Genomic DNA, 23,357 nt, shown 5'->3' on the forward strand with positions numbered 1-23,357 from the left:
GGGAGTGAGGATGCTGGGGCCTGATAGAAGGCAGGGTCTTTAGTGATCTGCACAGTCAGGCCCTTGGCCAGGTGGAGGCAAGGTAACCTCCCACACGAACGCCACGTGGGGCACACCACCATGCTGCAGAAGGATGGACAAAGATGGGGGGTCACGCGTCCCGTGTGCAGCTACAACACAAATACCCAGGGGCAAGTTCCTAACGTCAGCAGCTTTCTGAGGCAGCCTTCTCTCTGGGGTAAAAGATTCCGGCTGCCTGAGAAACTCTAATGTAGACAGGAAAATGGAAATGCATGCAAGAAGCTCACCGGCCTAATTAAAGAGTCCACTAATATCACCATCAAGGAGAACGCCCTGAGGCAGATGGCTGCCTGATGGGGGAAGGGGGTGCTTGCCAAGGCGAGGGTGTCTGGGGAGGTGGGGAGGCTGCACCTGAGGTCCAGGCTGGAGGCGCCCCGCCCGGCTCTGTCACCCTCCCTGGCACTGGGCCTGTTGCCCCTCCTGTAGCCACTGCCTCTAAATCTGCTGGGGCTTTGGTTGTCTGGCTGTCTTTCTTGCCCTCCCAACCCCCTACTATATAATATTTTAGTATATTTTATGTTATTTTTAGGCTCACTTGTTATTTTTAAATGGGAGAAATACTGTAAGAGGCATTTTTAAATATATTTGTTGACATTTCTAACTATAAATATACAACAACCAAAGCAAAAAATTTGAAAATTTTAGGAATCTCTTTAAAAAAAAACCACTAGAAACAATGCTACTCTCCAAAGGTAATATTTTGATGCTCACCCTTGACTTCTCTCCAAAGCCACAGGTCATTATTTTTAAAACAGCAGCGATGCCTATTGTATATACTGGTGAGTAGTCTGTTTTTTCATTTTCTGATACACCAGAAAGTATTTTTCTTTTTCTTGGACATTAACTAACAGTATAAATTTTTAATTGGCTGCATATATTTGATCTGATGAATGTGGCCTATTTTAGCCAGTTTCCTACTGATGGCCACTGAGCTGGTTTGGATATGACTTAGAACCTTCAGTCCAGGAACAAGAGTCCAGCTCATTATGGAAATGACCACTAGATGATGCCTTTTCCTTGTCACAGCACAGACAAGAAGATGAACAAGAGTGGGCCCTCCCACTGCAACTGCTCAGGACTAAGTTCTGAAGAAGATACGGACCTCTTATCAAGTTTTTGCAGGAAGCAAGAGGAGGGCCTAGAAGTGAGTTACTGGAATAAAGATGACTCTGTACTGACTGACTCCTCTCTAGGAAGGGCCTCTGCGGGACTTCCACATGGGCATGCTGTTGTAAGTCAACTCCCCTCTGAGGACAACTGCAGAGAAACTGGCAGGGCCAGGGCCTTGCTCAATCACGTTTACAGGCAGAGGCAGCAGAACTGTCATCTCTCTTCTCCAAAGACAGGTCGTAAAACCTTTCCCTGGCTAGACACGACTGAGCGACTGAACTGAACTGAACATAAAATCTCTCTTACTGTGAGAGTTGAAGTTTTGAAACACATCTAGATTGACCATTGCCTCAAGACAGAAGGTAGTTATAAAAAACCAAGGATTAAAAAAAATTATACACCAATCATTAATTTTTTATTCCCTAAATAGATACTAAAAGGTGTTACTATTCAAACTTTAAACACTCCTTTAAAGATTCTTTTTCTCATGTGGAAACTGGGGTGGGTTGACAGAAAATCTTACGTGAAACCCTCAGAACATGTATCTCCATACTGTGACACAACTTTAAAAGCACTTGGATAGGGACTTCCTTGCTGATCCAGCAGTTAAGACTCTGCACTTCCATCGTAGGGGGAACAGGTTCGATTCCTGGTTGGGGAATTAAGTTCCCACATGCTGCGCAGTAGGGCCAAAAAGTAAAAAAAACAACAGCAAGTACCTGGATAAAGATTGTCTTGCATTAGCAAATGGGAAGATAAACACTGTTTTAATACACGCACGTGGAATAATCAACCAAATATGGGAGGCAGGGCTATCAAAAATATTTATCTAATCTTAAACTAGCAAATCCCAAATCATGGCTTTTTCCATGCCTTTTAAAATAACTAGTTGGTTAATGTCCTCTAGCATGCTAAGATTCTGTGACTCAGGGCAGCATTTTATCATCCAACTGGGACTGCTGTGTTTCCATCTTACTCAGAGTAACTTTCAGTTCAGTTCAGTTCAGCTGCTCAGTTGTGTCTGACTCTTGGCAACCCCATGGACTGCAGCATGCCAGGCCTCCCCGTCCATCACCAACTCCCGGAGTTTACCCAAACTCATGTCCATTGAGTCAGTGATGCCATCCAACCATCTCTTTATAGGAGTTTTATTAAGGTTGTTGCCGGGAGCCAGCATGAGGAATCCCACCTGTGGCAAAGGTCATGAGGATGGAAGCCAGACATATGCAAAGGCGTGATCTGGCTTCAGGGGTTCCCCCTGGATTTTCCTGAACATCTACCCCCCAAAACCAGAGTCTGCCTGCCTTACTGTACTGTGCTTTCTACTCTTCTGCCTCTAAAAGGAATTAACTTAGGGCTCCAGTTAACAGTCTCCTGCATATAAAAAGAATGTCTCGGTTTAAACCCCTTTGATGGCTTTCTAACTTACCTGACCAGTCTGCCTGGAGTTTTACAACTTGTGAATTGTTTACAGTCCCCCAACCGTGAGAGGCACAAAGCTTAAAGCATCTTAAAGATACAGAGCCTTTTCTAAAGAGCTAAAAATTATATTGGTGACGGGTTTCACTGTTGAGTCAATGACTGCTGCCAGGCCTCCATATCTTTTATCTTTTAGGCACCTGGGATGATATTAATCAATGTAATCGGGATATAGAAAAAGGAATATAGTAGTTTTGATGTTAGCAACACTAGACTTTTGAGTTAATTACTTTTCTCTTTGTTATAAATCACTGTACTCCTTTTCCTTGTTATAAATTGTTGTATCCTTGCTATGTAAGAATGTAACTTTATTTAGTGCTTTCTGAGAGTGGTACCAGACTTTGGGAAGAACAACACTATTAAGGCAAATAAGTCTTCTGGTTGACAAACCCTTATCAGAAAAGGGCCGTAAAATGTTAACTGGCCTTCTGGCCAGAAGATGATGTAAATTACCTAAGACTTGTGTATACAACTAGGTATGCAGAGAGAAAGCCTGGTCTCGATAAGAGTCAGGGCTGCTGACACTGCATAAGTTCGTATCATCCATTGATCTCTATGTACAATAAAAAGTATAAAAGGCATTTCCGGACAATAAAGGATGGACCAGTTTCTCAGACCAGCTTCTGAAACTGGTTTCTTGGAAATCTGGCTCCCCCGTGTCTAATCTCTCTCTCTCTCTCTCTCTCTCTCTCCTTTTCAGGCTGAATTCCCATCTGGGGCATGGAGGCTCTCTGAGTCTACTTACTTGCCCTGGCTTCTAAGATCCGCCCTGGCTTCTAAGATCCACGTGAGAGGGAGCCTAAGATGGGGCACCCTCCGCTATTCAAGTGGGCGCCAGTGGCCTAACGTAGACAGTGCAAGTTCCTTGTCTTGGAACTTTATTAGTTTTCCATGTAAACCAAGTTATTCAGCATCTTTTCTCCACTAAATTTCCCACTACACTATTCTTTCCTAATCTCTCTTTCATATTTCAGAAATAACTAAGTTTTTCCTCACCTAGTCCATCTCCCCTTTGAATTACCCTGGATCCACCGGGGCAGGACCCCGGCAGGTTGTTTTTAATGGTACATAGAGATGACTGGAAGATCAGTAAGCTCAGTGCCTCTTTCAACTTGTCCATATTTGGTAGTGCCAAACCCAAAGGCTTCCAAAATATTTGAACACTTATAAAAGGTATGAGCTAATCCAAAGAAGGTATCTGAAACACTTGTGACCCCACTTTTTCTGAAATCCAACTTTGTACACATAAGGCATTTGAGAAAAATACAAGTTCAGGCTCTTGTGTTGGCATTAAAAATATCTTTGCCAAGTACACATAGGCAAAGAAAAGGATAAGCCTCCCCTTTCAATCAACAACCTTAGGTTCTTATATTTCAAGTGCTATTATAACTGAATTTTCTATGAAGATCTTGGGTGACATAAGCAAGTGAAGCAACCTTTTAAAGAATATACTACTTATTGATTATTCTAGTTTCTAGTACTGAGTCAGTTTATAGAAAGCCACATGCCTGGACTCTCTAACCTATCTTTAGAAAGAAATATTAAAAAACACCACGCTCCAGGATATTATGGATAGGTGACATCAAGGCTTCCCATCTGGCATGCTTCAGTCACAAGTTATAACTATTATGCTGATCTCCTTGGCTCTCAGGGTTGGTCATCTTTTTGTACATATACGTTTTCTATGTGTGCCATGAAGTGAAAAGTTTGGGAAGTCTGGCTTATGGAATAAACAGCCATATGCACAACATCTTTTTATTTTCTAAAATCTGATACTTAAGACCTAGACATTAAGCTATTCAATGGTCCTTAAAATTTGAGCTGGTAAAAGGTCTACCTAAGCATTCAGCACTGAAAAGGATTTTCCTATTAAATTGATACATTCTTAGATCATGGGTTTGAATTAACTCATTTTTCTTTTTGAATTGATTTCTAGGAAGTTCAATCCCAAATTTTGTGCTCAATTGCATTAGCCATGGTTACCTTAAAGTATCTACTACATTTACAGTCATTCTCTGCATTTCAACACTAAACTCGGTTCTTCAAATACTCTAATAGTTTGTTTTTGTTTTTTTAATGGCATGCAGCCTATAACCTTTTTATAAGTAAACTGGGTTGGAAATGATAAATGAACCAATAACATTTCCAGAAAAAGATGTCTATATAGTTATGACCTGCCTGGTATTATTCAATATATTTCTGTAAGAATGGAGAATTTAAAAAATTCCCCTAGGAAGAGTATAATAAAAAATTTAACAGCTCAATCTTGTGAACTGCAACTGAACTGCAATACACACACACACACACACCTTATTAAATATAACATTATAAATTTCTGGTTTGGATAACTTTCAAGATGAACCATATGAAAGTGTCATTATTTGCTGTATATCACAAAATGGTTGAATAATGGCAATTTCATGTAGATCAACGTGAATAGGTACGGATTTATCTGCTAATAGGGTATGGCTATATTAACAGTGATAACAGAATTATGCCTCACCTGAATGACCTCAGCATTCGATAGGACTTTCCCAAATCAGATACTCTTCTGCAGAATGGACCCACAGCCAACTCCATCTGAAATATTAAAAGATATCCCATAGCTTTTTATATCAGAATCTTGAAGTGAACTGGGGACCCACTTGGATCACAGAAAGTTGCAACTTGAAGTAAACTTAATTGGATCTGCACTGTAAGGCAGTTCTGAATGTCAAGTTTATTAAAAGGCAAGAACTTAGATAGCTTTTGCATTTATTTACTAAAAAGGTCATAAGATAATTCCTTCAAGAATAGAAAAGCAGCTTTTGTTGTGTATGAGGAGGTTTAGATTTTTTTTCTCCATTGAAAAATCAGAAAAAAATGTTTTCAAGACTGCCTATGTGTCTGTACTTTAAGTGGGCATCACAAGTCTTTTTCTATTAAACGGAAATGATGACAGTTTTCAGCAGGCTGGTGAAAAGCGATTAAAAGCACTGACTCTGGAGGCAGCACATGTGTGTCAGTTTCTGATCTACAGTGACTAGTTGTGTGGCTCTGGGCTTAACCTCTTTATGTTCCAAGTTCCATCTTCTGTCAAACACAGATAATAACCATCATAAAATTATGCAAACAAAATAGATAATTTCACAAAGCACTATGTGCATGCCATATAGTAAGTGCTTATTAAGTGTCAGCAATTACTTTTTTTTTTAATTTCCCCCTTTTAAATTGTTAAGTGGATTAATTTGCTTCCTGACTGAAGAATTCAGCAACTACTACTTCTCTTTATTGTCCTCCTTTGACTGGAAATGTTGTCATTAATTGGAGTTTTAGGTTACCTGTTCTTTATCTACCAAGTGAATATGCAAAGTTTTTGGATATATAGCAGATGGTAAGCCATTTCACTATGCTTGCTATGAACAGAGACCTGGTAAAGAATAGTTTAGAAAATTTCTGAGAAAAGCCTGCTCCCTGGTAAATCAACATCTTTCTTCAAGAAAAACATATGAATGAAAAATGGGGTATCTGTCTTGCTGGCCATCTTTCTGAAAAACTATTCAAATCTTCTTGCCATTGGAAGACCATGGAGACGTAATCACTCATTTGAGAAATATTTTTTACTCCCTACTAATTATCAGGCACCAAACTAGACATGGAGATAAGAAGATGAATTAGACAGTCTTACCTCTGAGGAGCTCTCAAATTTATTGAAGAGGATAAATATTTAAATAGTATAATCTTCACTCATCTAGCTTATGAGAGATCTGTGTGTGTAAACACAGACGCACACACATATTGATTATTATTAAGAGAAACAACAAACAAGTGTGAAATCAACTGTGTGAACTGAGTGTCAGGGGAGAATTACAAAGCAGCTTCCTTTCTTCAGATGGTCTTGAGGGTGACTCGTGACTGGTGGATTTCTCTCTCAGCATACAGAAGACACAGAGTGTACTGTATGTCCTAGAGGGAGACCTTACATGGTCAACAAACTTTCTAAAACACAAAAGAATAAGTAAATAAAACGAGAAATCTGAAGAAGAAAAGTCAGATTCTTTCCAACATTACAAAAGAGAGCAGTTTCAAGCCAATGTTCTTGAAGACTGTGGGCAATGGGCTGTTCCTTGGGACCTATTCAGTTTAGATAGGAGTCTCTGGTTTCCTACAGAATGTAGTACTTATTTTACAGTGAGCACAAAGTAAAAATGTGATTTGTAACATGTACCTATGCCTATCTGTTTCTCTGTGGAGGTGCATTTATAATGCTTTTTTACATGCTGAAATTTGTCAATTTTTTTTTAAGTTACCCCAGTGGGCTTTATCATTTTCAAAGATTACAGCCAACAACCTTTGCCTTAGCACTTGAGCAGGACTGAATGTTAAATAAAACAGCTAGGAGAAAATTACAGTATGAGAATATGACCTCGAATGGCTGTGTCATCTCTGATGACTGCAGGAGATTTCTATGCCATATGACAATTTCAAAACGTTAAATGTTTAATATAAATTTTTCATCCATCAAGGACCCCTAGGGTACTAAAAACCATTTTCTTCCGCCAGAGTTCCACTAAACAATAAAGGCCATGCTTCTGAAGGGCAGGAGTGTTCCTTTTAGAGGTAACTCTGCCGTTAGCTGTCAATACAAAACGGCACCTGCAACTGCCTCTCTCCAGCTCTCCTGTTTGGAGGCAACAAACAGTTAGCAGCAGGCATGGTTAACTAATTACATAGCTGCTCCATGCCCACCGCGGACATCTGGCTAACCACAGGGCATCTTCAGATACTCCTGGGCATTCCTGCCCTGACACTGCTCAGAAGGAAAGGCAACAGGAATTGGAATCTTGATTATTTGCAGATTTTCCCCCTAAATTTATCATTTTCAGGCAAAAAGCAAGAGAGATATAAATATATATTTAAAGGGAACCAGAAATAAACAGAAACTGCTCAGAATGCCACTGAGTAAATAATTTAATGCCAACATCAAAAGTCATCCTTCTCTAGGGATTCCCTGGTGGCTCGGTGGTTAAGAATTTGTGAGCCTGTGCAGGAGACACAGGCTCGATCCCTGATCTGGGAAGAACCCACAGGCCGCAGAACAACTAAGCCCATGCCACAACTACTGAACCTGTGCTCTAGGGCCCGGGAGCCACAGCTTTTGAGCCCACATGTGGTACAGGCTGTGCTCTGAAATAAGAGAAGCCACTGCAATGAGAAACCCAGCAACTAGCGAGAAGCCCCCACTCGCCACAACTGGAGAAAAGCCTGCACAGCAACAGAGACCCAGCACAGCCAAAAATAAATAAATAAAATGTTAATGTTTTTTTTAAAAAAAAACACCATCCTTCTCTCTGGGAAAGAAACACAATTGAGGAGCAGAGGGGAATGTGCGGTTCAAAGGACAGTGTGGACAGGTCCCCAGAGAGATTCTGCATCAGCAGAACCCCAGTGGCTTGGACAAGCCTAGTGCTTGAGGATTGCTGTGTGATTAGTGTAAACCCAGAGACCATGTGGTCACAGCAGGGAATTAATTACCATGAGGAAACCACCTCATGCCCATGACCTGATTCCTAAGGGGCTATGCGCTGGGCACGTTCCTCATCATGAACCCACCAGATGGCTCCCTGAAAATATTTTCTCTTTCACCTGTGTAATGGTGCCAGTGAGGAGACGTTAGGATTCCTACATAAATCTTTAAAAAGATATATAGATATATAAATAGATATATCATAGATATATCATTATCTGTCTGCCTTTGCAAACTGGACTTGATGACTAATAATTATCAGTAATCCCAAACTACTCTCTTCTGAGTTCTTTCTCTTTCTGTTATTTATGCCAGAATAGCAGGCACTTTTATCACAAGAACTTTTTTGAAACTCATCAAGGATAAGTGTGTTCTTGATTCCAATAGCTGCTAAGGTTTTGTTTAATTTTGAATACAAGTTGATAGAACTTTCAGTAATGAGGCAGCCAAAAGGCTTTATAGTCCCAGGTGATGCCTGTCATGAATATAAATATCAGGGTAATGCCATCTAAGTGTTTTGACTTACCTCAGAAAAGTATTTCCAACCAAGTACAAAAGCTGAGGTAGAATATCACATAATTGTAGTTGTGGTAAGAAACTACATTAAATGAAATGAAGCCCCAAACTCACTTTAATATTTGTAAAATATAGGAAAAGATACAATAGCTGGAATATTTGCCAAAGCTGCTGGCCACACCCACGACTAACTTCCAAAGTGCCTGTGGCTGCCATTCCTCTGCCCATGACCTGCAGGGCTGGGAAGAAGCCGCACAGTGAGGGGCAGGGTGTTGTGAAGCAGGGACACTGTCCAGGAGTGAAGGAATCAGCTCACAGAGGGTGCAGCCACCAGGGTCACTGCAGGGCTGGAAAACATACTCTAACACTGAGTAAGAGATGGAAAACAGAGGTGGCCTTGGTGTATAATAAGTTAGTATATAATAACGATTGATGCGTTTCATTTATCTTAAGAGAAGGGACCTGGAAAAAGGTCTGATTCATGGGCAACACATCTTCAGAAAGAAGGAAATGCCAAATAAAATAAAATTCTGAATCTGTGGTTCAAGGAAGGTAGAAGCTCAATCCTGCCCCTGGAAGCTAGGCATTTTAAGCAGGTGCCGGCTATGATAGCAAGGGTCACAGGATAGCACTCTCCAACTCCCAGGACTCATGATATATCATTAAAACAAACAAAAAAGAGCCTTCTTCCTGCAGCACTCTCATGTCGGCCATCTCCTGCTCGGCTGCCACTCTAATTGGACTTGAAGTGCTGCCTCCAGGAAAGTGACTCAAGAACCAGCTGGAGCAGAATGCAAATAAACCGGTGGGGGAGGGAGCCCAGGAGAGAGAAGAGGACAGGGAAAGAAAAACAAAATGAAGGAGGAAAGGGGGAAAGAAGAACAGACAATCACTGGGGTACAGCTCACAGTGTTTTTAACAAATATGAGCAGGCCTTGGTACATCACTGTGCTTTCATTTGATAATCAGCCTGTAACCCCTGTAACCCCAATAAATTTGTCATACCCACAAGTGTGACACAACATATAATTCTCTTTAAGCTGAAGTTTACTTGTAACAACAAAATGTACAGGTGCCTAAGAACTAAATTGACAAAAATGGAAAGGGTAAAAGGAGCCACACAAAGGTGACATACGCATTGTCACGCTGAGGTTACTAAAGGCATATTTCACAAAGGAAGGCTCTCGGGCACATCATTTGGGGATGAAAATGACTAACTCTAGACCAATTAACATGAAGACAGCCTGGTTCTTGAAACATCAGGATATGTACCTTGTTGTAACTACTGGGTGTGAAGGAGCCTCTAAAACCCCTGCCTGGTGTAAGTAGCCCAACACGTTCTATCCTGGGAGTAGGAATATGAACCAAGACTTGATCCCAGATATGCCCAGGAATAAAGAGGAGGGACATTACAACTTGTCTACCTTTATAAACAGGGAGGATGGGGCACACCACTGGGAATAATCCATTTGGATTACTGTTTAGACCAGTAGGGCTAACAGCTTTCAAAGGCTTAAAAAATGAGTTCACCTTTGACATGCTATGTAAATACGAATTATTTGTTTCTAATTTTTTTTTAATGAAAGCAGATTTGTGAGGTAGTTCTTATCTGCTTCTGATACTATATTTATAAGGCTTTTTTAAAAGTCTGTCTAAAGGACAAAGGGAAAAAAAAAACCTTTCCATAAGAGCTGATTATTATTCTGCTATTTTAATGTGACTCTACTTCATTCACATCAGATAGTGTGGAATGACTTTAAGGCTGGCCGTGCATAAGAAAGGTATTCTTATTTAACAGACGAGGATCAAACAATCTACGTGGACCTCTGTACATGTAAACGAATTAGAACCTGCCCTGGAATGCTGAGCTGACCCTGGAGGACTGCACATGAGCAGACTGCGCTTTCCCACTCTTTGAAGGATAAATTTCATTCTCTTCATTATTTTCCAACAAGGTTAATCAGTTATTCTTATCATTACTGACCTGGCAGGATAATAAAATCATAAGAAAGTCCCATATTATGAAAAATGGGAAAAGTTACTTTACTGTGGAATGAGCTACTTGATGTACCTTGAACTATCAAAGCGGAGTGACGATTCTTCTGTTAAAGTAAAAAATATCTTGTACGAAAGTAGCTTTAAATTCTTTCCTTTCTTACCTATTAAGTTTACTTTTACTTTTCTTCACGTTTCAATTCTTTAAAACACTGAATAATACACAGATGGTCTTTTATTTAAATGGATAATACTGAGGTTGAAATATTCTCCCTTTTTACCTGTGCAAAATCAGCAGCAAGTCGCATTTTCCCACCTTCACCAAGAGGTCTAATGAGACTGGCATTGCGGATAAAAAGTTCGATCGCTCTTTGGGCAATAGCTTCAGTGTTGTCAAAGACAAAATCCGAGCATTCAAAGTGTTTAAAGTAGTCACTCATAACTCTGACAATGAAACCTTGAAGCTCCTTCATGTAGAGAGAACAGGGAACATCAGGCTTTCCTGAACTGGGTAATGATCTGCAAAAGAAAAAAAAAAAAATCAGCCAGTTCACTAAAAGGCACTGTTGGACATTTCCTTTCCCCCTCTGCCTGCTATTTCACTCCTAAGCAATTTTTTTTCCATAATGGTAGAAAAGGCATTGTTTATTTTTGTTAAGAGTTAAAAAACGTCATACAATGTTTAAATCATATTTTAAAGACTGATTTAGGATGCTAGGAAGATGACTGAAGGAATGTTTGAATCTGTTTACTGAAAGACTATGAAGAATGAAACCAACAACCATCTGTCTTGGATGATTCACAGAATGCCTTATGCACTCTGACCTCTCAAGGACTCTTCCAGCTTTACAATTCTCCATCCACTCACATGGTTTGCCTGGTTAGTGAATAAATCAATATTAGATACTAAAACAGGATTTTACACTCGGTAGCAACAGAAAACACTGCCTTCCCCAAACAAATTCTTGGCAAAAATATCTCTGCTCTTGTGCTATTTAATCCAATCAGTCCAATAGTAGAATTCTGACTGTGGAACTGGTTATGTAACAATACACATGGTATGCAATTTTTTCCTCCCAGAAGATGTTTGGAAAGGCTTTAATTTGGATCAACAGATGATGCCAGCTGATGCTCCATGAAATACTATTTATAATTCATAAGTGTTTATAATTGCTCTTTAAAGAATATATGAAAAACATGTGCAATATTTATAGAAAAGAAGAGTTATGGCAAAATTAGAAATCACCTGATATTAATTAGAGAGCCAATGAGATCACTGGCTATATAATGCTGTATCTTTTTCAAAAAATAAATCATATTCTGAGAATGATGTAGTGAAATTGGCAAAGGTTTAGGGAAGAACAACAGACATGATTCAAACGCCTAAAGCAAGAGAATGAGGTGAACTTAATTATTTTAAAATACAACAGTGGTTATTTTAAGTGGAATGCTAACTGAAGGTCTTGCATTTCCAGAAAGCAGACAGAAATAGAGAAAACAGGCTAGGTTCTAGGAGGAAGAGATTTTCTTTGGGTGTAAGAAACAGCATCCTAACTATGGCAAGGCCATGGAAGGGGCCCGGTGGAACACTGGTGTCTGCAGTATCATAGGGCACAGTGCTGCTTGGAACAGAGCAAAGGGACAGCCTCAGTAGGTGATGGCAGTCTTCACATGGAGTTGGTTTTGCCAGATTCAGACCATCATGGCCTATCTTTATTCAGATTTTGTCAGTCTAAAAGGCTATACTGGGGGTGGTGGGGAAGGCACCAAATCTCTTTCTAACCTTCTTATGCTTTATCAAAAGCACTGTCATTATCTTGGTAGTACTCTGGAGGACTGCTTTAAGAATTTTAATCTGGCCAGATGATATGATTTCCTTGAGGATTAGGAAATAACTCACTAAAACAAGTTTCATAAACATGTGTCAATATAAGTAAAATGCTCTACTAGACAAAATTCTGAAATATGCTATCACCAATTTTCAACGTGGATTAGAAGCCTGATTTAAATTTACTAGAATATAAACCTTGCCTGGCAATTGCTAAAACTCAGTTTTCCCAGTTATGTCAAAAGTTTTTAGTAAGAGGTTCTCAAGTGATAAAGCGCAGCAGAAAGGTGAGCAGAAATGGGTCTTTGCAATAAGAGCCCACATACAGAGGCAGCAGGCCTATGAACAAGTGCGAGCCTGAGAAGCAGCACCAGTCATTCTGGGCTCTGTGTGTGCTCTCCCCTCCTCTGAGGTATTTGTCCACCACATCAAGGACCTAGGGTCCTCCTGGGGTAACCTATCAGATAAAGGACCAATCTGGTTCACTGGTATTCAAGCAAACTAATAAAAACATATCTCTTTGGGAACCCAACTTTTAATGGCTAGTCAGTTATCTGCAGGCACCAGCCGTGGCTCATAAACACAATTACTGAAGGAAGTATCGAACCACTCTTAGAACAAGCCTTTAAAAATTACTTTAGTTTTGCTTCCTTTTCAGAGGCAATGATGATTGGTCTAACTGGGACATTTCAGATCACTTTTGAACAAAATCCATTTATTTCCAAATACTGGTAATCAGTAGTTTCATATTCCTGTATCCAAATATTACAGCATTTTTGTGTAGAACCCACTTTACCATTCTGTGCTTCATATTATTATTAAAAATAGACTGACCTTTTCACCTTTCAAAAGATATTTTCTTAATGAAATAATAAGTGATCTGAAAAACTAAAAGACAGTGCAATAGTCACATAATTTTTCCATAAACAGATAGACCAGTGGCTAGAAATTCAGTAAAGTAGGCACTCTATTAAACAACATGAATATAAAGAAACAGGGCAATTAAAAATAAAAATTAACTATAAACTAGAAATAAAGAATATATATCTACATACAAAATATATGAATGCTTAGTTCTAAAGTATGTTTTTTTTAAATCACTTTGAACATGTGCAAACTGTTTCAAATTCTCATTTTCTAATACACTAAGTCAAAGCCATTTTACTTAAAAAGATTTCAGTAAACACTAAGCTACGAACTATGATTTTTATTCTCAAAACACATAGATATGGATAACCAGTTCATATATGAAATAGCTACAGAATAATACCAGTGTTTATGGAGTGTTTAGGAGTGATATGACCACATTAGACTGCACTAAGACTCTGATGAAGGAAAATCTTTTTTTTGCAGAGGGCTGGGCAGGACCTTGCTCTCAAAGCCAGAGTAGGAATCAGACTAGCAGAGCAATAGAGACAGGACATTTTATACAAGAAATACTATACCAACACCAAAGGCTCAAGTACAGGCTATTTGTGAGAAGTAAGGGAAAAAATATAATTGCAAAAACAAGATGGTACCAAACGTCCTGAAGCATTAATAACCAGCTGAGTCCCACAGATGTTAATGGTTCCATATCTGAATAACAGGAGACAAACGATGACAGGAAAGGCTGAAAACATCAGGTAACGGTGCACAACGAATAAAGTAGGATAAGGGCGGAGGCCAGCTCCATCACAAGAGGAACACGGCTCCAGATGGTCTAGATGGTCGAGGCTTAGGGAGCAGAGGTGGAGGTGGGAACGGAACACAAATGCTATGGAGGCCGGCAAAGCCTGCAGCTGGAAGCCATTACCCAGAAAAGTCTTCCTGGTGCATAGTGATGATGATGGCCTCGATGGCGTCGCCCACGGAAGTCAGCAAGGGTTGCACAGCGTTTCCCATAAGGACACAGATTGCCTGAAAGGAGATTAAGAAGAGGCAAAATTTAAATAGATCAAATACAAAGAAATCTGAGGTTGTGAGAAGCATTTTGACTAAAAGTTTTCACATTATATCAAATTCAGACTATCTACAGTTTAACTATAATAACCCAACAGAAGTCTGTTCTTCTCATAACTGCTGTCAGTAATGATTTTTAAAGTTTAAAATATGTGGAACACGGCACTGAAAAATTTCAACTCCCCCACTTTTCTCATATTTTCAAAAAGTTTAACACTCAAATGAGCCTCTGGAGAAAGGAGAAGAGAAGGGTAATGTCACTTATGAAGCAAGGATAATCTGAACACATTTTTAAAGTTTCTGGAAAGACTGAGGCAAGACCAAAAGTAATTCTTCAAAACTGGAGCAACATCATATGCTTTAGACCAAACTGGATATAATAAATATATTAGTGACTCTCAAAGGGCAGAACAGTTAGGCATTTTGTGGGTCAGATTTCTATTTAAAGTTTGACAGCAGTGAGTCTCAACTGGGGGCAATGTTTAGAGACATTTCTGATTGTCATGGCTGGGGTGGGGGAGGGGTATGCTTCCAGCATCCAGTAAATAAGAGGACAGAGACACTGCTAAACACCCTACAATGCAACAGACAGTCCCCCATGACAAAGAACCATCCAGCCAAAAACATCAATAGTGCCAAGGTTGAGAAACTGTTCTATTGTGAAGTATACTCATTAGTTACATTATGATCCTAGGCCACAGTTACGGTTTTTATGTGAAAATATGACTGGACCTCAGTAAACTTTCAAAATCTAAATTTTAAGTATATTATATATGCTTAAGTATATTATATATGTAATCATGTAATCATGATTACATACAAGGAAGATGGATGACTTTGGCTCACATAAATAATTGAAATCAATGAAAAAAGGTTAAATAGGATGCTTATGCATAAGATTCCTAAATGTCATCTCAAGCCTTAATTTGCTGATAAAAATAAAGATATGTGTACAGGACTGACAGGGACATGGGCTCTGTGTTTTCTCTCTAAGCCTTCTGCCCCACAATCCCTCGGCTCTCCTTTCGGAAATAAAGGATGAAAATGAAACAAGATAAAAGAGAGTGTTTGTGTGTATGCACACATACAGTGTGCCCTCAGGGAGCTCACAATCTAATGACAACAGATAAGCTGTGGTGGTATCAGAGCTCCGAGAGCTAGGGAACATGGGTCGCTCGGTCGTGTCCCACTCTTTGTGACCCCATAGACTGTAGCCTACCAGGCTCCTCTGTCCATGGGATTTTCCAGGCAATAGTACTGGAGTGGATTGCCATTTCCTTCTCCAGGGGATCTTCCCAACCCAGGGCTCAAACCTGGGTCTCCCACATTGTAGACAGATGCTTTACCGTCTGAGCCACCAGGGAAGTTGATAGGGAAACATGGGAGAGACACCCAAATTATACTTAGAGGATTAAAAAACAAAAAGTGTTGCGTGAACTGAGTTTTCAAAGGTTAAAATAGGTTAAAAGCTAAGTGTATGTGCTGGGAGGGAGGGTGTGAGACTGCGAGGAGCATATGTCAAGAGCACAGGAGCCTGGGGAAAGTGATACATTTGGGAAACTGTAAGGAGTTTAACAGAGTATGTGGTGGCTGCCGATGTGGAAGAGAGACAGAGCAGATGTACTCTGTGCAGGCTGCTAAGGAGACAGGAATATATCCTGAAAGGACTGGGAAACCAACGATGGGTATTAAGCAATGGGAAAAAAACAAAACAAAACAAAACGTGGTTAAAGATTTGAATCTGGGAAAATTCATGCTGGGACAGCAGACTGGATAAATTACACTAAAGGCAAGAGGACATAGTAGGATGCAAAGTGGTGAGTGCCTGAACCAAATCAGAGGCAGCAGGAACAGAGATGAGATGAGGTAGAGACACTGGGAAAGGAGAACAGAGGACTTGGGAATCAGATGTGAAAAATACGGAATGGAAATACGGAAGGGTACACTCAGATTTTTTTCCTCCTTTAATGACTTGGTGGCATTATCAACTGAATGTGTAAATGCATAAGCAATTGGCTGATTTAGGGATGGAGGGAGGAAATACTGAGCTCAGTTTTGGACACAAGTTGGAAGGACTTACAGGGAAACCCACATGGGCTCTCCAGCAGGGACTGAGGGCTTCACAGTTGTAGTTTCTAACACGTTTTAACTAGATATGGTTGTCTTTGGCTTTTAAGATAGAAGATGAAGCCAAATGAGTCATTGAGATCCCAGAGGACAGGTCACAGAGTAAGGAATACCATTTTCATGTCATGCAGAAGAGGAGCCCTTGACAGATTAAGCGGGGTAGTAGTACTTATTTAGTAGATGTCACGTGCTGGATACTGTGCTTTGGGTTTCACAGGTAACCATGCCACTGAAAACTCAATTGTTCCTTCCTCTAAGAATTAAGAGAATCTCTAACTTACTGATGCGGAATTAAAAGTAATTTGTAGACGGGGAAACTAAAGTCAAGTTAAGAAGGTTATCTGAAGCCATCAAGTTGAAAAGCTGGGATTTTCTAGGTGCATTTGACTCCAATGAGCTTTTGGTTATTCTTTGCCACTGGGCAAAGAAGTAAGAAGAGACCCTGGAATATAGTGAAACAAACAGACAGGAGATTTCAAGAAGGAAGGGCAAGTTTTCTACACAGTATGAAGGAGTGAGTGCCTAACTACAGATCCTCCTACACATAATTGTGGAAAAATACCCAAAAAAAACAACAAAAAAAAAACCTACTGGAGGCTTCTGGAGATGGAAAAAAAAGCAAGTAGTTTTAGAGGGGTGTGGAAATATATAACAATCAGAAGAGGGTGAGTTTTCCTTTTTTGTGCCTCTGCAATGAGAGTGATTAGTCATGGCAGTGGCAAGCCTAGGTGGCTAAAATGCTGAGAGAAAAAGCAAGCCAAACCTTCCAGGTCTTTCAGGTCAAAGGAACATGGGAAGGGGCTGTGGTTCAACCCAGGCTTCAGAGAGGAGAGAGCCAGAGAAGAAACAAGCCTATTTTTCCATGTGTGAACTCAGCACTAGTCTTCAGCTGGTTCAACCATGTGTGTGCAAAGCAAACAAGTGGCTTGCAACTGAGGCTTAAAGAACTGAGATCTTCGACATGGCCAGCTGCAGATCTGACAGTGTACAATTTGAGTCTCAACAAGCTACTTATCTGCTAAAGAAATGGTCAACATGTTTATAGGAGCAATATATAAAAATACTGAGTCTACAAAACATAATGTTTACATTGTCTAGGATATATTAAAATGACTAAATAATAAAAAGCTAGGAGACTGTTGGATGGCATCACCAACTCGATGGACATGAGTCTGAGCAAGCTCCGGGAGCTGGTGAAGGACAGGGAAGCCTGGTGGGCTGCAGTCCATGGGGTTGCAAAGAGTCAGGCACGACTGAGCGACTGAACGACTGAACTGAACTAAGGAGATGTTATCAATTGTAAAGGGAAAAGACAATCAATAGCTGCCAATTCTGAAATGACCCACTCTACAGTTATCAGGCAAGAACCTCAATGAGATAAAGGAAAAAATGCCCATCATAAATAATAGGAAATCTCAACAGAATGATTTAAAATGTAAAAAAGAACCAACATGGAAATTTTAAAATAAAAAAAGGATACTCCATGCAAGTAGATGTAAATGTACTTCAATTAATGCAAACTTTCTAGATTTTACATGAAACGATACAATATTAACTCTAAAAGACTGTGGGAAGTTAAGAATGCATATATCCACAGAAGAACAATGGGGAAAAAATCACAGAGATACAGACAAAGATTTAAGAAATAAACTTAAGTGAAATTCAAAAAAATAACAATCAAAGAATCCAACAGGTGGCAGAAAAGGAGGAAAAGAGGCAATAAAAAAACAAAGGGAACAAACAAAACACAATAAAACTATACACCTAAATAAAACCTTATTGATAACTGTATTATGTTAACAGACTAAACACTCCAATGCAAAGGCAGAGATTATGGGAACAGACAAAAGACAAGACCCAACTCTACTCTCTACAAGAAATGCATTTAAAAACTAAAGACGCAGAGGAGTTGAAAGTAAATGGACAAAAGAAGATACATCTTCTTCTGTAAACATTAAGGATAAAAAGACTGGAGTAATTTATTATCAGATAAAATTATGCATGACAATAAGTATTAACAAAGCTAAAGAAGGATCTCTCCTAATGACAAAAGGGTCAGTTCATCAGAAGGCATAAAAATGATAAATACTTATAGAACAGAGCCTCAGCACAATTAGTTATATAGCTTCACAACTGAAGAGTCAAGAATCAACAGAATGGAAGGGAGACAGAAGCAAGTCCACAATCATGGAAAACTGTAACTCATATCTTTCATCTAGTGATAGAACCACTATCAAAATATCAGTAGAGGCACATGAAATCTGAACACATCACTACACTTTGACTTACCAGATATTTACAAACATGATACTAAACAACTGAGGATTACAAGTTTTTATCAAGCATACATGGTTCATTCACCAAGACAGACCGCATATTAGACCATAATACTCAATAAATTTAAAAGGATTGAAACCATACAGAATATGTTTCCTGATGATAATAGAATTAAATCAGAAATCAATGTCACAAATCAACTATACTTCAATAAAAAAGTGATAAGAAAAAAAAATCAATAAGATATCTAGAAATACCACAAATAATCAAAAATTTTAAAAAATGAATCAAATAAGAAACCACAAAGGAAATAAAAAATATTTCAAAATGAATGAAGATAAAAGCATGCCATATCAAAATTAAAGTTCAAGGGACGTTTACAACTTTAAATTTAGAGGATGGGAGGGGTCTAAAATCAATGGTATATGGTCTCCAAAAAACAAACAACAAAAGGCAAAGAAAATTCAAAATAAGAAGGAAATAAAAAAATCTAAAATCAGAAATCAGGAAAATACAAAGACAAACAGTAGAGAAAATTAATAAAGCCCAAAGATGTTTCTTTAACAAGATTATGAAATTGGTAAACCCATGACTAAACTGAGTTTAAAAAGATAAGAGAACACAAATCATCAGTAAGAAAAAGAGGTTATCACTATAGGTCCTATAGACTTTAACTAGACAGTTAGAGAATATCATATACAGCTTTATTCTGACAAATTAGGTAATTTAGATGAACAGACAGATACCTAATAAAGAATCAAAGAATCAAAGCTCAATCTAGAAAAAAAAACAAACAACAGATTATCTGAATAGCCCTCTATCTATTAAACAAATTAAATTTGTAGTTGTAAACTTTCTACAAAAAAGACCTACAGGCCCAGATGGCTTCACTGGAGAATTGTATTAAGCATTTAAGGAGAAAACAATACGAATTCTACACAAATTCTTTCAGAAAACAGAAAAGGAGGAAACAGTTTCAAAACCAGACAAAGAATTACAAAAAAGAAACCTATATACCAATATCACTTATGATTACAGATACAAACATCTTCAATACAAATTAAGTAAATCAAATCCAGAAAGAAATACATAAAGAGGGTAATACATCATGATCGAAGTTGGTTTGATATCTGAAAATACATTCAGTATTTTATTAACAGAATAAAGAGGTGAAACCATGTGATCATTTTATACAGAAAAGGCTGTTTGATGAAACACCACCACTTATAACTTTTTTTTTTTTTTTTTTGCATCTCTGTCTCCTGCCCTGGCAGAAGGATTTTTTAGCGTTACATTACCTGGAAAGTCCACTTCTTTTTTTATTTTTTATTTTTTATTTTTATTTATTTTTTTTTAAATTTTAAAATCTTTAATTCTTACATGTGTTCCCAAACATGAACCCCCACTTATAACTTTTAAAAATCTCATTAAATCAGGAATAAAAAAGAAACTGTTTAATCTGATAAAAGCCATCTGAGAACATATCCTACTTCAAACAGTAAAATAAATACTCAGTGCTTTTCCCCACGTTAGAAACAAGCAGACAAGTCCACTCTCACCAGTTCTAGGCAACGTGGTACTAGGTGTTCTAGCAGGTGAAAAAAGCATGGAAAGCAGGCATCAAGATCAGAAAGGAAGAAATAAAACTGCCTCTATCTGTATTATAATATGATGGTATACTCAGAGAACTTTGTAGTCAGGCAAGGTTTCCAACTCATGGGAAACATAAAACAGAGAAGACTGCATTATGGAGAAAGCCTTCGTGGAAACGATGGGTACAGGACTGGTAACTGCCAGAGGAAACTGAGAAACGATGTTAGATTATATTTCACAAGCTCTTTACAAAACAGTGATTTTTTGGTAAGGGAAGTACTTACCTAAAATAACTAAGATTACAAAAATACTGAAGTCTCGACAATGCAAAATATTTCAATATAAAGAATATCAAACCCACACAATAAAAACTTATACAAACTGAATAATATATTCACTATCTGTGCAAGATGATCTCAGTAATAAATGCACCAGAACTACTGGCCTAAGGTGTTTAAAACTACTTATAGCTGAGGTGGTTATAATGAAATGACTCTAAATGTACAATCATTAATTATGTCATTGATGACATAGGAGTTAATGCTGGTACTATGAAATGATGAACTTTGAACCTAAAATAACATTTAATTTTGGATAAAATCTCAACAAGGTAGAGAAGACTACTATGTGTCTTTATATTTTGTAGTAAGTAAAAAAGTATGTTTAATATCTTTTCCATCAAATAATAAAAGCATGGAGATTTTTGGTTCTTGGGTTGCATTTATGCATCATAACATCCTAAATCAAAGTGACGTAGTAAGCTTCCTACAGTCTTACGAAAATTCAAGATTCTCTTTTTCCCTTTGAGTCAGAGGATTCTGTTTGTTCTTCACTTATTATGCCATAAAGACTTTTAATGAAATTTAATTAAAAAACAAGGACAAAACTGTTTCACTGAGGTCTGTTAACATAAGCAATTTAGTCCGTACTTGGCAGGGTCACTGCAGGAAGGCTTTGGACTGACTGCATCTTCTCTTACTCTTCTCAAGGCAAAACCTATGTTAGTACATTAAAAAGTGGGAATGTGCGCTGGTGTCATATCTTACAGGTACACAGTAGAGTTCCCCAGCCTTGGCATTACTGAGATGTGGGGCCTGGTAATTCTGTGTCATGCGGGACTGTGCACTGCACGATGCGTGACAGAATCCCTGGCACGAGAGGCCAGTAGCACCCTGCTCCCGGTCATGATGATTAAAAATGTTTCCAGATATCACTCAGTGCCCCAAGGGGACAAAATTGCCTTGATGGAGAACCACTGCTTTGTTGGGATAATACTGGGCAGCACTGCCCTAAGATACAGTGAATATTTATAAGACTCTTGCTTCTCTTGCTTATGATACAATTATCATAACTGGAACACAATCTGTAGACACCAACAGGGTCTATTTTTAAATTCTCGAAAATATAAACACACAAGTAGCCTCTCTCTTTAGGATAATCATCAACATGCTACTTTTGGCATATGGAGAAGATTCTGAATTATTTTTAAATGTGACATCTCCCACTCATCCAAACAATTCTAAAACTGACTCTGATCTACAGAGTCAAAGATTAAATTAAATTCTTTTACCTTTAGGGCTGAAATTATAGTTTGCTCAGCTGCTGGTGGGAATGAGCTCTGACTGGAAACCACCTAGAACAAATCCAGTTATGTTCTGAGTAAGTTACTTATTTTTATAAATACTAATTTTGATCCTAACATGATAAAATTGTTTTCACATTATCATTACTTTAGAGTAGCATCTCATACCTGTTTTAAAAGTCCATTAGTATGCAATAGGTAGGACAAGTTTTAAAAAGTTTTCCTGTATAAAGCAATTATATACTTAAAATAATGAAAACATTAAGAATTTTAAAAGCTAGCTTTCCTTAATGATATAGTTTTAACTTGAAAAGATCAGTTTAAAGCCATATTTATTTATTTTTTAAAAAAATCACCTTTTCTAAGTTGACTATAATTTTTAACAAGTCAAATGTCAAATGTTTCCCTTTCTACAAATCAATACCAACACTATGAAAATTCTGAAAGTATCAATGAAGACATTTAAATCAGGCTAAATAAGTGCAACTTTTCATTGCTTGTGAGTCTGTAGAGTAACAACGAAAGGAAATGGAAAATATATATTCTTTTTATTTATTTTTGTTATTTACTTGCCTGACATTTACCTGTTAATAACTCTTTAAAAATATATTTTGTTTAGCATACCAAAGACACAGTTTGGAAACCCTTAATTGATAAAAATGACTTGCTCAAAAATTTAAGTAAATGGAAAATATACTTACCAGTAAGTCATTAAAAGTATTCTAAAATACCGTCTAGCATATAAAAGCTCATACCAGAGGTCAAGTTTTTAGGAATATCAACTAACCATTGGCTTCTTCATGTCTTCTAACTATCTCCCTACTTACCAAATATTTTGAAAATCATAAGTAGAGTAAACACAAGTGACTCAAGAATCAAAGATGGGGTTGAAAATGTTGCTTTCCTAATACTTAGTTATGTTTATAGTTCATCTTAGACATAATACATGATGGCAAACAAGTTAAAGTTCAGTCATTTTTTTTAAAAAGAGTTAGTAGAACAATAGCAAAATTTGTTTTCTACTCACAAGTAGTCTTTAGTGATTATATATCATAAGATTATATATTACTGTTTTAAATGCATCTTCTCCCTCATTTTTTTGGGCAAAGATAGAAGCTTTCTGACATGTTAGGGAGCTTATGAGTTCTTATATTGTTACTGCCTTTGCTATAATTTGCTACCACCCATATGGTATCAAATTATGTTATTATAGGTATAAAACACATATAATTTACCCTTAAATCAACTGTTCAATAAACTTGACTTTACCAAGCAACCTTGAGTCCCTCATGTATTTTAAACTAACTGTACAGGCAAATAAT

The 23,357-nt window shown here is 38.0% G+C and overlaps 1 protein-coding gene across 8 annotated transcripts in view; it reads right to left on the bottom strand.

Moving 5' to 3' along the window:
- Positions 1-23,357, bottom strand: part of COG5 (component of oligomeric golgi complex 5) — a 275,606-nt gene that overhangs the window by 17,293 nt on the left and 234,956 nt on the right. For 5 of the 8 annotated variants that reach the window (XM_068973076.1, XM_068973075.1, XM_068973071.1 and 2 more), the window contains 4 exons: positions 22,024-22,086; positions 14,311-14,414; positions 10,969-11,206; positions 5,174-5,250 (listed from right to left, as the gene is read on the bottom strand). In XM_068973076.1, coding sequence (XP_068829177.1) covers positions 5,174-5,250; positions 10,969-11,206; positions 14,311-14,414; positions 22,024-22,086 — 482 coding nt within the window. The remainder of the gene's footprint in view (positions 1-5,173; positions 5,251-10,968; positions 11,207-14,310; positions 14,415-22,023; positions 22,087-23,357) is intronic. The other 3 variants (XM_068973072.1, XM_068973070.1, XM_068973074.1) reach the window with 2 other exon arrangements.

Source organism: Capricornis sumatraensis, chromosome 5, assembly GCF_032405125.1.
Source record: "Capricornis sumatraensis isolate serow.1 chromosome 5, serow.2, whole genome shotgun sequence".
NCBI lineage: Eukaryota > Metazoa > Chordata > Mammalia > Artiodactyla > Bovidae > Capricornis > Capricornis sumatraensis.